The following is a 14,094-nucleotide window of genomic DNA, read 5'->3' as shown; positions in this document are numbered from 1 at the left end:
TTGTAGGGAATATACACAGAAGCATTTGGGGATGAAGAAGCAATCTGTGTCAGATTGGCAACTCTCAGATGATTCACATCAAAATAGTTCTTTTTACCCTTTCTATATGTTTGAGATTGTTTTTTAAAAATTATATAAAAAATGAAAATGTTTTCATCAAAATAAAATGCAAACTGAAGTCGTAATCTGGGAAACAAATATTCCCAATATATATATCTGAAAAATGATTAGTACTCAAAATATATAAAGAACTTCTGCAATCTATCCATTTTAATTGGAGTGTTTAGACCGTTTATTTTTAATGTAATTTCTGATACGACTGTGTGTCCCACGCATACATCCTGTGTTCTGGTTTCTGTCTGTCCTATCCTTTTTTCCTTTTTCATGCTTTCCTTCAGATTATTTGAATATTTTTTATGAGGAAGAACTGAAACTTTTTTAGTGAGCCTATTGAAGATAGACTTTTAATTGTATATTCTTATAACTATGAATCCAGAAGAGAGAATTAAAATGTCCCGAGTATTTGGGATGGTAGGATGAATGAGAACAAATCAAGAGAATTAATTGGTATCTGGAAAACAGAGGTATTACATGGAGGGCAAGTTGTTTTCTAACTTTATTAATAAAGGAAAAAAAAGTGCCAAACTACCTTAAATTGTTCAGGTTAATTAGATATAAGTTGTAAAGTTGGGTACAAACAGGGAAAATGTAGGATTCTCTTTTTCCTAATTGTTTTTAACCATTATGTAATTACCTGTTCTCTATTTGGAGATGTTAAGAAGACAGAATTTATCAGAAGGGCATAATGCCTCACAACATTTGTAACAGTGTGACTTTTTAAAAACAAAAATTACCTTTCTAAAATGAAACAAGATGAAACCAGAGAGGGAGACAAGCCATAAGAGACTCTTAATCTCAGGAAACAAACTGAGGGTGCTGGAGTGGTGGGGGGTGGGAGGGATGGGGTGGCTGGGTGATGGACATTGGGGTGGCTGGGTGGTGGACATTGGGGAGGGTATGTGCTATGGTGAGCGCCGTGAATTGTGTAAGACTGAAGAATCGCAGACCTGTACCTCTGAAACAAATAATACGTTGTATGTTAATAAAAAAAATTACCTTTCTATTAAATGCCTAGTCTTTATTAAATTAATCCTTTTTCTTTGTGTTTTACAATGTTACTCTCTCTTTTTTCTACTGTAGCTTGAAATTTTGACAAACTTGGCAAATGAAGCCAACATATCAACTCTTCTCCGAGAATTTCAGGTATGTATGCAGTGCTGATTATAAAATAACTTCTAAAACATTTGTTTAGTTTACAGTCAAATATACATCTTCCTCAATTTACAAATAGGTAATTGTGTTAAGTAAAACAGTGATTTGGGACAAATTGAGAACTAAGAAATTTATAAATTTTCATGAATAGACATTAAGTACAAATTTAAAATTTAAGGGAAATGAAATAGTAGTCCCTTTCATGTTTTCATAGAATTTGAAAGACTGGGTTATAACTATTTTTGTTTTGTTTTTGTTTTTTTTAATTATGTTACTGGTAAGGATTCCATGTCTCTGTGCTGTCATCATCACTAGTCCATTCCATACTCTGCATTCATGAAAGTGGCTTCACTTCTTACCTAGTTAATCCTGTTTATTACTCTTTTAGATAGCTTTATGTATTTTTGGTCTAAAATTGCTTCTGTCATGATTTTATCATTGTTTTTGTTTTGTGTTGTTGTCCTTTTTAAAACCATTAACCCTTAAGGATGAGGTGCCTCCCAGCCAGCTACACACCCTTAAAAAATATTATTCAAAAATCATCTCATGGATATATGCCCTTTAAGATGGAGGGTTCAGCTGTGGAGACTTCGTGGTAGAGGGTATAAATTTTGTACCTCATCAGCAGTTTTCTTAGTAAAAATATACCACACACTATACAGAAATCACAGTTTTTGTTAACTCCCAACTTTTACAGATTTTATTTTGTTGCTATAATCCTCCCTTATACCCATATTAAATTTCATTTTAGCTAAATAGATATTGTATTTTTTTTAACTGTGTGATCTTATACTTTTAACAGGAGTAGTAGAATATTATAGCATGTCCATAATTTTTAATTTTATAACTGGATTGCTCTACTGTCATGCTGTGTATTTTTCTAGAAGAATTCCTTGTAAAATTAGGTTGTAAAATTAGGATGATTGGCTCAGTTGGTTAAGCATCCAACTCTTGATTTTGTCTAAGGTCATGATTTCAGGGTTGTGAGATGGAGACGCATTTTAGGCTCTGCACTGGGTGTGGAGCCTGCTTAAGATTCTTTCTCTCCTTCTCCCTCTGCCCCACCTCCACAAAATAAATAAATACTTTTAAAAAATTAGGGTGTTTTGGATACCCAGTCATCTTATATTTATATATGCCAGAAAATATAGGGTATCTCAAGTTTTTATCCAGTAATCCATGGCTATAGAACATTGCTTGGATTTGATTTTTACGTCATTTTTATAAGTTTGCTTTTATTTTTTTTTTTAAGTTTTTAATTTTTGTCTCAGTGTTTGTGTTTGTCCCTTTTCTTATTGTAGGTAATCTGTTTGGGTGTCCTTTTGGTATCAACTTCCTGCTTAGGTCAGATTTAGTGGGGGATGTAGGCAGTGAATCTCAGGCAATTTTATGGCATTGTTTAGTTATACAGAGGCGACACATTGGACCTATTTCAAAATATTGGTGATCTAGCCATTTCAATTAGTATCAGAATTTTTTTTATTATTATGTTATGTTAATCACCATACATTACATCTTTAGTTTTTGATGTAGTGTTCCATGATTCATTGTTTGCGAGTATCAGAATTTTTAATAAGGTCCATCGTTTAGTTAGACTTTCTAATACAGTCTTTCTTTATCCACTTTTATCACTGTCAATATTTATACCTCATTTTTGTGGTTTATGAGTTATGTTTATAGGTATGTACAGCTTACTTATAATAACTTTTTGAGTAAAATAGAGAATTTTTCTAAAGACATATTTTTTCTAAGTGAGGAAATTAGGTCATCAACTGAGAAGTGGTTTAAATACAATTGATCTTTCCTCCATGGAACTAAGAGAATTTGTGTAACTTATTTCTTCAGTATTTAATCCTGTTCTTGGTACTATTCTCACAAAATTTGTATGATTTTAGATATTCTTAGATTGTCTCTTCCATTTGTCACTTTGGCACCATTTAAATGTACATCCTTTTTGGCACATTAAATAACCATAGTGTTAATTCTACATTAAGTATGTCTCTTTTGAGGTTGGGAATCTTTTTAAAAAATTGCAGTCGAGGGATGCTTGGCTGGCTCAGTCAGTAGAGCATGTGACGCTTGATTTCAAGGTCGTGAGTTCAAGCCCCACATAGGGAATAAAGCCTACTTAAAAATAAATAAATAAATAATAAAAATGCAGTTGAAAATGGGATTTTAAATTTTGTTTGCATACATTATGATATATAAATATAAATATGCATATTTAAAGTATATTTATTTTTGTAAACAAAAGCTCAGTTTTTAAATTTGGAAAGTTATAATCAAAGTGAAATTCTTGAGGGCTGTATTAAATTTTGTAAAGATCCTTTAACTTTCTGTTGTTAAATCAGTGATTTCTTTTTAAGTTTATATAAACACATAGTTTACAGTATGTTTTTAAAAACATTCTTTTAAAGAAAATCTATTTCAAAAGTATGGTAATTTGTTACAAACTGAGTTTTTTAAAGTCTTTACTGATATACTGCTCATTGTAGCTGTATAGTTTTACCACCATTCAGATAACATTTTGAAAATGTTTGTCATTAGTGTATTTGTCCTTTTCCTCCTCTTCTTCCAACTTTAGATTTAGTGTCTCTGAAAAAGCAACCCTTTTTTTCATAGATTCACAGATGCTGCTGGTTAAATGAACTGAAACCTCCAAAGAGAGAGTTCTCATCATCTCTTTCAACCTTGCACTTAAACTAATTGCTGTCTTTGGGTGACTGCTCCCCACTATCTGTTTTGGAGTCACAAGCCTCTGTGGCCACAGGTGAATGAACCTGGCTTGAAAATGTGCCTCTTCTATAGGCACATTCTTTAAGTAAAAAAACTAAATTAAATTAAGCTAAGTCATCAGTTGGACCTATTGTGCATATAAATGAGAATATTATATATTATAAAATTTGTATTTTTGATAAAGCTTAATATACCTTTTTGTTCACTTGATGGTACCAAAGTATAAACTAATTGAAATATTTTTTTAGACCTATGTGAAAAGCCAGGATAAACAGTTCGCAGCAGCCACTATTCAAACTATAGGCAGATGTGCAACCAACATCTCAGAAGTCACTGATACATGCCTCAACGGCCTGGTATGTCTGTTGTCCAACAGAGATGGTAAGTTGACAGTTTCATTTTATTTTCAAGTAATTTATCATTTGAGTATTCTTGGCATGATCTTCAAATTGTAACATTTTTTAACATTGCATTTTAGTATTTCCTGTATGTCAGTAGCATGGTCATGATGAGAGTAGCATTTTATCCTTGAAATACAAAGACACACACACACACACACACACACACTTTTGTGTTGTTTTAGTAAATTAGATAATAAACTTCCAAACAGTATTTCCTAAATAGAACTGAGAAAGTGTAATTTGTTTATTTCTTCACAGTTTAATCACCTTCATTATCCCCTTTCCGCAAAGGTTCTATTTTACTTTTAGTGACATATAAGTCATGTATAATATTGGTTCACCTGCAGAGGGTGCTAAAAGCAGGCAAATGACTATAACATGGAGAAGTAGCTAGATCAAAAAAGTATGTTTATTATGTACCTTCAAAGTTTTTTTGCAGAAACTCATCTAATAATTTTATATTCGATATTAAACTCAATTTAAAAGTCATCAGATTGCAACAGCTTTGTGTTTTTAAGCCAAACAACATCTAAACGTTTTGTAAAACTGGATAGGTGATAACTGGTAAAATGCGTAATCTAGATTTCATACTCTTCTGTGGTAAAGTGTCAGTTATTTCTGTGGTATGGCTTTAGAATAAGTAAAACCATTTGGAGAAAGATTAGTATTAGTCAACTTTCACCTTTATAATAATTTATGTAGAAGATTTTTGTTATATATTTGATTAAAACAGATTCTTTTTAGGAAAATCTCAATAATCTGTGTAAAATCATTGAAATGATTTGTGGAATTCTAAGTATAATTATGTCATATTTAGACATAAGCATATAGGACATAGCAAACATAAGTTGAAACATAAGAAAATTGATTATATTTATATTCTATTTATATTACTTGTATTTTCACTACAGTTACTCTCTTATCCCTAATTATCAATTCCCAAATGTAGGTCTCTTTAGAAAATTATACCATTGTGATAACTACTTCTAATGAAAAAACTAAAACAAAATTTAGCCCAATTAAGAGTGATTTTTTTTTATTTTGAACATAAAATTAGAAACTTTAATCCTGTAAACTCAAGATAATATGATGGCTAGAACATTTTTCTACATGCAGTATTAAAACTAAGTGGCAACAAAAATTATCAAGGAAATAGGTTGTTTTTTTTAAAAATATTTGACTGTAGAAGGTAACTAGAGGAGATTAGGATGCTAAATGTCATTCATTTTACCTGTTTCTACTTTCATCCTTTTTGTCTCTATTTCTTTGTCACATTTTAAAATGGGACTTGAAAAACATGTTTTATTTCCTGTATCTTAATAATGATTTTCTATTCAATTATATATGACACATTTCTTGGGAAAATATTTCCAGAACATTAAAGATTATGAACCAAGACTTACCAGGGTAATCATTCTTTTAAAATTTTATTGCATACAAAAAGTACTACAATTAGAATACTCACTAGTTCTTTTAAATACGAAATATATTCAAGGTTTCTGAATTTTAGTTTTTGACCTTTTTTCGCATGTGAAATTTTCAAGTTGTAGATTGTAAAGGAATTATCTCTACTTTAGTTTTGTAATGTATTAATTTCTTGAAAAATTTTTTTTATTGACTTTGATTTAAAAGATGAATATTCTACTCTGGTAGCACTTTGAAGGGAAGAATAGATTGTTTTGTAATTAGGTGATGGGATATTAATATAATCTATATTCACTCTTAAAAGTAGGAAGATTTGCTAATTTAAACTCTGATATTTTGATGTTTAGGCTTTTGTTTTTGGTAAATCAAAACCGTCATTATAACAATGGCTTTTTTTCCTGCAGTTTGAATATTTAGAAACTTAAATTGTATTGTCCAGATTTGGGTTGCATAATCATCACTAGCCTGTAGTCTCCGATTCTTTAATTCTTTTTCATATGAGTTATACTTTTGTAGTTTGGAAACCTCATTAAAAGTAGTAAAACAAATAAGGAGAATATTTATATTAAAATCAGTAGCATTAAAGAAGGTAATAATATTTTTAACTTTAAATGGTCAATCCTGACCACATAGCTCCTTTCTTCCATTAAAAGATCTGCTCTTAGGAATAGATATCTAGAATGAGGCCTCAGTTTCTTTAGGATCTTTCTATAGGATCTTTTAAAGCTCTAAGGATCTGTGATTCTTGATTTTATGTCAATACAAATATCTGGTCATCTGTTCAGATAATGTATCTTAAAACCTTAGGGGCAGCATTTAGGCTCCATTGTTTTTTACATATATTTAAACACATTGTTTTTAGACCTGTGGTTTTTTTTGTGTGTGTGTTTTTTAAGTGTTAATTGACTTCTCCCTTCTTGACATGGAGAGGACTTTTCTAGGCAGACTTGAAGCTTGCCTAAAATAATTCAATATCACTATCTGAGATTAATTTGACAAATTTTTCAAGGACCTTTATGAGAAATCTGCATTTCATTTGGCTTAGCATAATTTAATTCTCTAAGGTAATTTACTTCAGGTAACATATTAGCAAAATTTGCTTGTCTGAATAACCTTACCGTCTACTGTAAACTAAAAGGATTGGGGCAGAGGACTATTTTTTGTTTCGTTTAGTTTTATATAATTTAGTAAACATTTATTGAGAACTTGAATACATTGGGGTATTTAGTAAATGTTGGGTAGAGGAATAAGATACTCATTCAGCCTAATGAAGAGAGAAGTAATATAAAACAAGTGTGTTATAGTTTTCTGTGTATTGACCACTTACTCTGTTGGGAGCTATCTGCTTGCATGCAGAATTGGACTACCTATGTTTGAACGTTAATGTTACCTTGAATAAATTACACAATCTCCCTGTGCTTCAGATTCTTCATTTGCAAAATGAGGGTAATAGTAGACTGTAGTAACCTTGAAGACATATGCTAAGTGAAATAAATCTGCCACAGAAAGCCAAATACTGAATGATTCCACTTGTGTGAAATATCTAAAATAGTCAAATTCGTAGAATCAGAGAGAGTGGAATGGCAGTAGCCAGGGGTGGTGGAAAAGGGAAATAGGGAATTACTAAACAGCAAAAATAATGTTTCAGTTAAGTTGAATAAGCTCTAAAGATTTGCTGTACAACATTGTACCTATAATCAACAATAATGTGTTGTAACTAAAGTTTGGTAGAGGGTAGATCTCATGTTAAGTGTTCTTACCAAAATAAAGTTAAATTGAAAAAAATAGTAGGCTGTATTTCTTTGAGTAAGGACCCTTAAGTTTTATTAAGGACAAGGAAGAAGTTAGGAAAGGTCCAGAACACAGGATCATTTTGTGCTTCTGGTAGAGCAGCACCACAGTCCTGTGGTCTTTGAAAAAGTGGAGATAGCATAAAGGAAAAGTAGGGTGGAATTACGTGAAGGGATGAGAGGGTACTTGGGGTAAGCAGGATAATGACCCCTGCCAAAGAAGTCCAGTTTCTTATGCCCAGAACCTGTGAATATGCTACCTTCCATGGCAGAAGGGACTTTGCAGATGTGACTAAGATTCTTGAGATGGAGATCAAGAGGGTCCTTTTGAGGGAGGGAGAGATGTCAAGAAAGTCAGATGTCAGAAGCGGAGATTGGAGCGATGCCATTGCAAGATCGGGGCCTTGAGCCAAGCAATGTGGACAACCTGTAGAAGTTGGAAAAGGCAAAGAATGGATTTTTTCCTAGAACCTCCATAGAGAGGTAGCCCTATTGACATCTTGCTTTTAGCCCCATAAGATCTAAGCTGTTAACTTCTGACTCTAGAACTGTAAGATGCTGAATTTATGTTGTTTTAAGCCACTAAGTTTGTGGTAATTTATAACACTAGGAAAGTAATATAGCATCAAAGGATAAATGATGCCAAATATATTTTTCAACTGTAGCCAATGCTGCCTCTCCATGTGTATAATTAAAATTATACAATATTTTTTTCTTGGTCTAGTTTTGCAATAATATATTTTAAAAATAAAAAATTTTATACTATGGATTCTTAAAAGCACACTTACCATATTTTACTTTGCATAGTAATTACTTTTAATTTTTCTTACTAGAGTATAGGTTTGGCAAAGTCAGGATCTTAATCTTTGTTTTCATCAAAGCTCAAAGCAGTGGTCTTTATATAAGTAATAGCTGTACCTCTTAACTTAGAATTTAGAGATGAAATGGTACATTCTGAATTCTGGACAAAGTCATATAATGCTAGTACATTGCTCTTTCTTCATCTTTAAAATAATGAGAATACGGTACCTACCATATGTTACTATAGAGAAAGAAATATTTATCATGTCATAAACTAAAGCATGGTATAACCATCAATTTGTCATTCTACTGGAGAAAGAGATAGTTTGAAACACGTATGTTTAATAATGATTAAAATGATAAAAATTTTACTTGTATTCCTAAAGGGAGCTAGATAAGAAAATATACTTCAAAGAAAAGAATAATAACACAAGTCATGGTATTTCCAGTGTAATATTAAAATAAAACTTTGTAGTCTATGCCAGGGGAATCTCTAATGTCCAGGAAGTCCTATTAATAAAAAAATGTCAAAATAGTAAGTAGAGGTATTGTAGACTTATTTATTTGGCATCAGTAGCATTAATAATTGTTTATGTAAGATTCATTCCATAAGTTTAGGTGCTCTGACTATTTGGATTACAGTTCTCTGATGGTGCCACAAAAAATGTAACTCTGGACCAGTGATTAGCTACTTCAGTGTGATAACTCAATCTCAGAATCCCAGTTTCAGGATCTGCTTCCTTGGAGCCACTCCCAGGACCAATTATTATATTAGTTAGAGCCCTGGCAAGAATAGATGGCACACTTAAAAGGGATGATTGAAGAGAATTTAATGAAGGAACTCTTTATAAGATGTGGGCAGGATTAAGAGAAATCAAGAAGGTATGATATAACATCCTGGGGCTAATAGGCTAGCGACCTGGGAAGCCCCTTTAGCATATCTAGAATTGAAAGGAAGGGGTGTGAGGAGTGGGAGCACTTACCAGACTCAGTAGGCAAGAGCCATTCAGAAGAACTGAAACTATCAGTAGAGGAATGCACACTGCCAGGTCTCGGGAGACCTGGCAGTAGAGAGATCTAGGGTAGCAAATAGTCTGTCCTCCTGCCCCTTGATGTCCTGCTGGGGCTTCCTATCAGCTAACCATAGCTGGAAGCCAGGAACAAGAGAGTTTGGTTGATGCAATCTGCAGAGGTCAGCCTCTAAGGGCACAGAATGAGTCAGGAAAGACAGAGTGCATTCACTGGACAAATGGAGACAATCCAGCACATAAGGCCACTCTTTCTGGCTCTGAAGTCAGTGCTATTTCTATAGTAACACCTTTCTTAGCACTAATGATCCTCAGTACTGTTTTCTGAACATATCACTTAAGGAAATTTTTGGTTTTAGTTTGCTGTTTTCTTTAGAATTGGAAAAAAAGTTATTTAGGTTGTGGTGTTTGATTACCACTATGTAATTGGTAGAAACTAAAGAACCATATGGTAACTATTTGATTACCACTATGTGGTAGGAATCAACTATTTGAAAGCTATAGTTAAAAGCCAAAGACACTTGAACATTATGGCGAGCAGCAAAATCTAACCTCACGTTGCTTTTCTGACTCAAAGAGGCAGTTAATGGAAGGGGATATCAGAAGCTAGGAGGCAACAACAGAAGTTAGAAATTAAAAATTAAAGTATACTCCTCTGCTTAAGACAGTGTTCACCCCCAAAGTTTGGAAATATACTCGTGATTATGGTTTTCACCTAGTTATTTGAGACATGTAGAATATTTTGCTGACTTAAATTCATATTTTACCAAGGATATTGCATTTGAATTGCATTATGCCTATTTAATATGAATAATCTCTCTTTTTCAGAAATAGTTGTTGCTGAAAGTGTGGTTGTTATTAAGAAATTACTGCAAATGCAACCTGTACAACATGGTGAAATTATTAAACATATGGCTAAACTCTTGGACAGTATAACTGTGAGTACCAGTTAAGAGATCTTTCTGAATTTAACTGGATTTTAGTCAATAAATTATAGTGTTGTGGAAATAAATGGACATCTTAAAATATAGTGGCTAAGAGAGCTTAACTGTCTGGATTCACATCCTGGCTCTAAGATTTTACAGTGCTGTGGAAGGGAATTACAAATCTGAAAAAGGGGAAGGATGCAATAAATGCTGCAGTGTTAGATTGGAAATGGAGATATCAGTGTGAACTTCATGGGTTTATAAATTCTAGATGCGTGTGTGTATGTAAATGCATGTGTATGTGTGTCTACACACATTTATGTGTACACATACGAATGCATATGTTGAGTATACAAACCTCTATTTCTTTGAGAGGGTCTGCATGCAGTAATGCCCAATACAAATGAGCACACCTAGTGTCTAGATCTTGTTTTGTTTTTTTTTAATTGAGGTATATAATTTTATACCATAAAACGTACTCATATAATTTTGCACTTTTCTGTATATTCATAAGGTTGTGCAACCATCACTACTGTGTAATTCCAGTACGTTTTCATCATTCCAATAAAAGAATCCCATGGCTCAAACTGATCCTCCCTTTACTCCAGCCCTTGTCAGCTACTAATCTACTTTGTCTCTGTGGATTTGCTTATTTTGGACATTTCATATAAATGGAATCATCAAATGGTCTTTTGTATCTGGCTTCTTTAACTTAGCATGTTCTCAAGGTTTGTGCATGTTCTAGAATGTAGTAACTGCATTTCTTTTTTTGGTAGACCTTGGTTTTTAAATTTCATTCACCCCTTGAAGGAACCAGGGCTGCTTAGAGAAATGGCTGATTTTAGAACTAGGGCAAGGAAGGAACAAGATGATCTTGGAACATCTTGTTGGGCAAAAATAGCAAGGAGATGCTCACAGAATGATAGAGATGTGTCAAAAAGACACAAAAACCAGCTTGAAGGGGCAACCACTGGCCACTTTGGAAAACAAAATAAATTATAGTAAAAGGATTATGGCCTATTGAATAAAGTAAGAATCTGTTGAGGCCACACTGGAATGAATGAATGGATGGATGAATGAATGAATGAATGAGAAAGGGAAGCTCTTTCTTACAATGCAAAACTAGTAAATGTGGAAGGAATGATGGAATTAGAATATCACCACTTGCAAGCCATCACAATAATAATAGATTGAGGTAAGAATCATTAACAAATGGTAAAAAGTAGGGGGTGAAAGTTGAGTAGTCATAGGATGTTTGTACAGTTTCAAAGTATATCCTCATAAGATACTTAATTACAAAGCATAAATTAATGACTTTTGATTTTTACAATAGGAGAAATCTTGCAGATGTTACCTGAACCAAATGAACATAGTTTACATTGCCAGCAATGGGATTAAACACCTTCTGATATAATATAGTGAATAGAAGTTAGCATCAGGTCTGTTGAATTCTTGCCAAAAGTGAATGACTTGAATATAATCAAGAAACATGAGACGAACCCAAATGAGAATATAGTACAAAATAATTGGTTTGTACTCTTTAAAAATGCCAATATCATGAAATGTAAAGAAAAATTCAGGAACTTTTTCCCATTAAGAGAGTTTAAAAGGATAGGACAACTCTATGCACCACATATTTTTAGATTTTCTTTTGCTCTAACGGATTTGGTAGGATTTGGTAGGGATAATTGGCAAAATCTCACTAAAATCTGTACATTAGGTAATAGTATTGGTTCAGTATTTAAATTCCTAATTTTAAAATCATTTTACTGTAGCAATACAAGAGCATTCCTTTTATTACAAAGTTTGCAATGAAGTGTTTTGATGTTTAAGGGTAAGTCTACAACTTTCCTCAATTTAGAAAACAGTATTTGTGTATATATAGAAAACTAAAGCAAATGTAGTTTTGTAGTTAGATGACATACGAGGAATCTGGGTGAAGAGTATTCAGAAGTTCTTTTTATTCTTCCAGCTTTTCTAGAAATCTGAAACTGTGTTTAAAAAATTAAAAAATAAATATTAATCTTTGTCCCACCACTTACCCACTTTGTGCTTTTACATTAAAATCTCCATACTTTTCCCATCTTAAAATGGTGATAGTAAATAAAAAGCAAAAACAAAAAAAACCCTGATATTTTGTACATATTACATTAGTTAATATATATAGTGCTCTTAAGAATATTTCCTGGCACATAGTGGTACTATATAGGTGTCTCCTGTCATTATTATTTAGGTCCTATTTCATTCTCTTTTTCTAATTTTATTTCCTGTTTTCAGACTCCTCAGTCTGTGTCAGTCTGATTTTGACTCCTCACCACTCCACTAACACTGCCTTTTCCAGGGTCATTGACTGTCTTCTTATTAAACACAGTGGATAATTTGCCGTTGATGTCTTTCATGATCTTTTGTTAGCATTTGACTTCACATACTGCTTCTTCCCTTTTGAAACATTCTCCATGGCTTCTTTCTGGTTTTTCCTCAAACTCTTTTCCATTGTGTTTGCCCTTCACTATGTCCGTCCCTTCAGTGTTGATTAAAGTTTTTTTTTTTTCTTTGTTGGTTAAAGTTTAAAACTAATGTTCTATAACTAATAGGGTTATAGTTTAGGGGGGAAATACATTATTTTCTTCTTTGAAGATGGGGTATCTACGTATACTCTGAGTCTGTTCAGAGGGATTATATTTGTGTGGTTTAAGGCAAGGTTTGGAGCCTGCATCAGGACCAATATTTAATATCTCTGGTGGCAAAATTTTCTTTCCCTGGGGGTGTTAGTAAAGTTTGCAGGGCAGTTATATGTGTATCTTAAAGCTAAGAATAAGACTCACAGGAGTCTGTTAACATCTGAGCTCCCACCAAGTCTCTCACTAGAGTTCCTTTGTCTTTATATCTACTCTTATTATTGATTCTAATTATCAAAGCCAGGACTTCTCAGAGACTGTGTATGAGAGGTGTAGGTATTAAGAGAGTACATTTGGTATTAGCAGACTTAGGAAGCTTAAAATCATACCAACTGTCTTTCCTGACCACAGTGGTATGAAGCTGGAAATCAACAATAAGAGGAAAGTGAAAAGGTGTACAAATAGGGTTGTTAAAGAGGAAGTTAAAAGAAAAGAATTATCTTGAAATAAGTGAAAATGAAAATACAACATATCAAATATTATGGTATGCAGCAAAAGCAGTTTTGAGAGGAAAATTTATAGCAATAAACACACATATTAAGTAATTAGAAAGATCTCAAAGAACGACCTAACTTTACATCTCAAAGAACTAGATTTAATTAAAACTCAAACCCAGCAGGAGGAGGAAAATAAGAAGGAACACAGCAGAAATAAATGAAATAGAGACCAGAAAAGTAATAGAAAGGATCAATAAAACTAAGAGCTGGTTCTCTGAAAAGATAAGCGAAACTGACAAACCTCTAACTAGACTAAGGGAGAGAAAGAATAAATAAATAAAATCGGAAATGAAAGAGGAGACATTACAATTGATACTACAGAAATATATAGAATTTTAAGAGACTACTATAAACAATTATATGTGAACAAATTACACAATCTAGAAGAAATGGATGCCATTTCTAGAAACACAAAGCCTACCAAGAGTAGAATTCTACCAAACATTTAAAGAAAGAATTAACACCAGTCCTCCTCAAACTCTTCCAAAATAATGAGCAGGAAGGAACACTTCCAAACCCATTCTGCAAGACCAACATTAC

General features: G+C 32.8%; 1 protein-coding gene across 2 annotated transcripts in view; it reads left to right on the top strand.

Moving 5' to 3' along the window:
* AP3B1 (adaptor related protein complex 3 subunit beta 1) overlaps nt 1–14,094 on the top strand; it is a 259,009-nt gene that overhangs the window by 122,146 nt on the left and 122,769 nt on the right. For both annotated transcript variants that reach the window (XM_028114478.2, XM_028114479.2), the window contains exons 12-14: nt 1,201–1,263; nt 4,257–4,389; nt 10,282–10,391. In XM_028114478.2, coding sequence (XP_027970279.1) covers nt 1,201–1,263; nt 4,257–4,389; nt 10,282–10,391 — 306 coding nt within the window. The remainder of the gene's footprint in view (nt 1–1,200; nt 1,264–4,256; nt 4,390–10,281; nt 10,392–14,094) is intronic.

Source organism: Eumetopias jubatus, unplaced genomic scaffold (genome assembly GCF_037043125.1).
Source record: "Eumetopias jubatus isolate StellerSeaLion01/CBP00866 unplaced genomic scaffold, mEumJub1_p1.0 scaffold_5, whole genome shotgun sequence".
Lineage (NCBI taxonomy): Eukaryota > Metazoa > Chordata > Mammalia > Carnivora > Otariidae > Eumetopias > Eumetopias jubatus.
The sequence above is the reverse complement of the archived record's forward strand: the minus strand, read 5'-3'. Positions and strand labels throughout refer to the sequence as shown.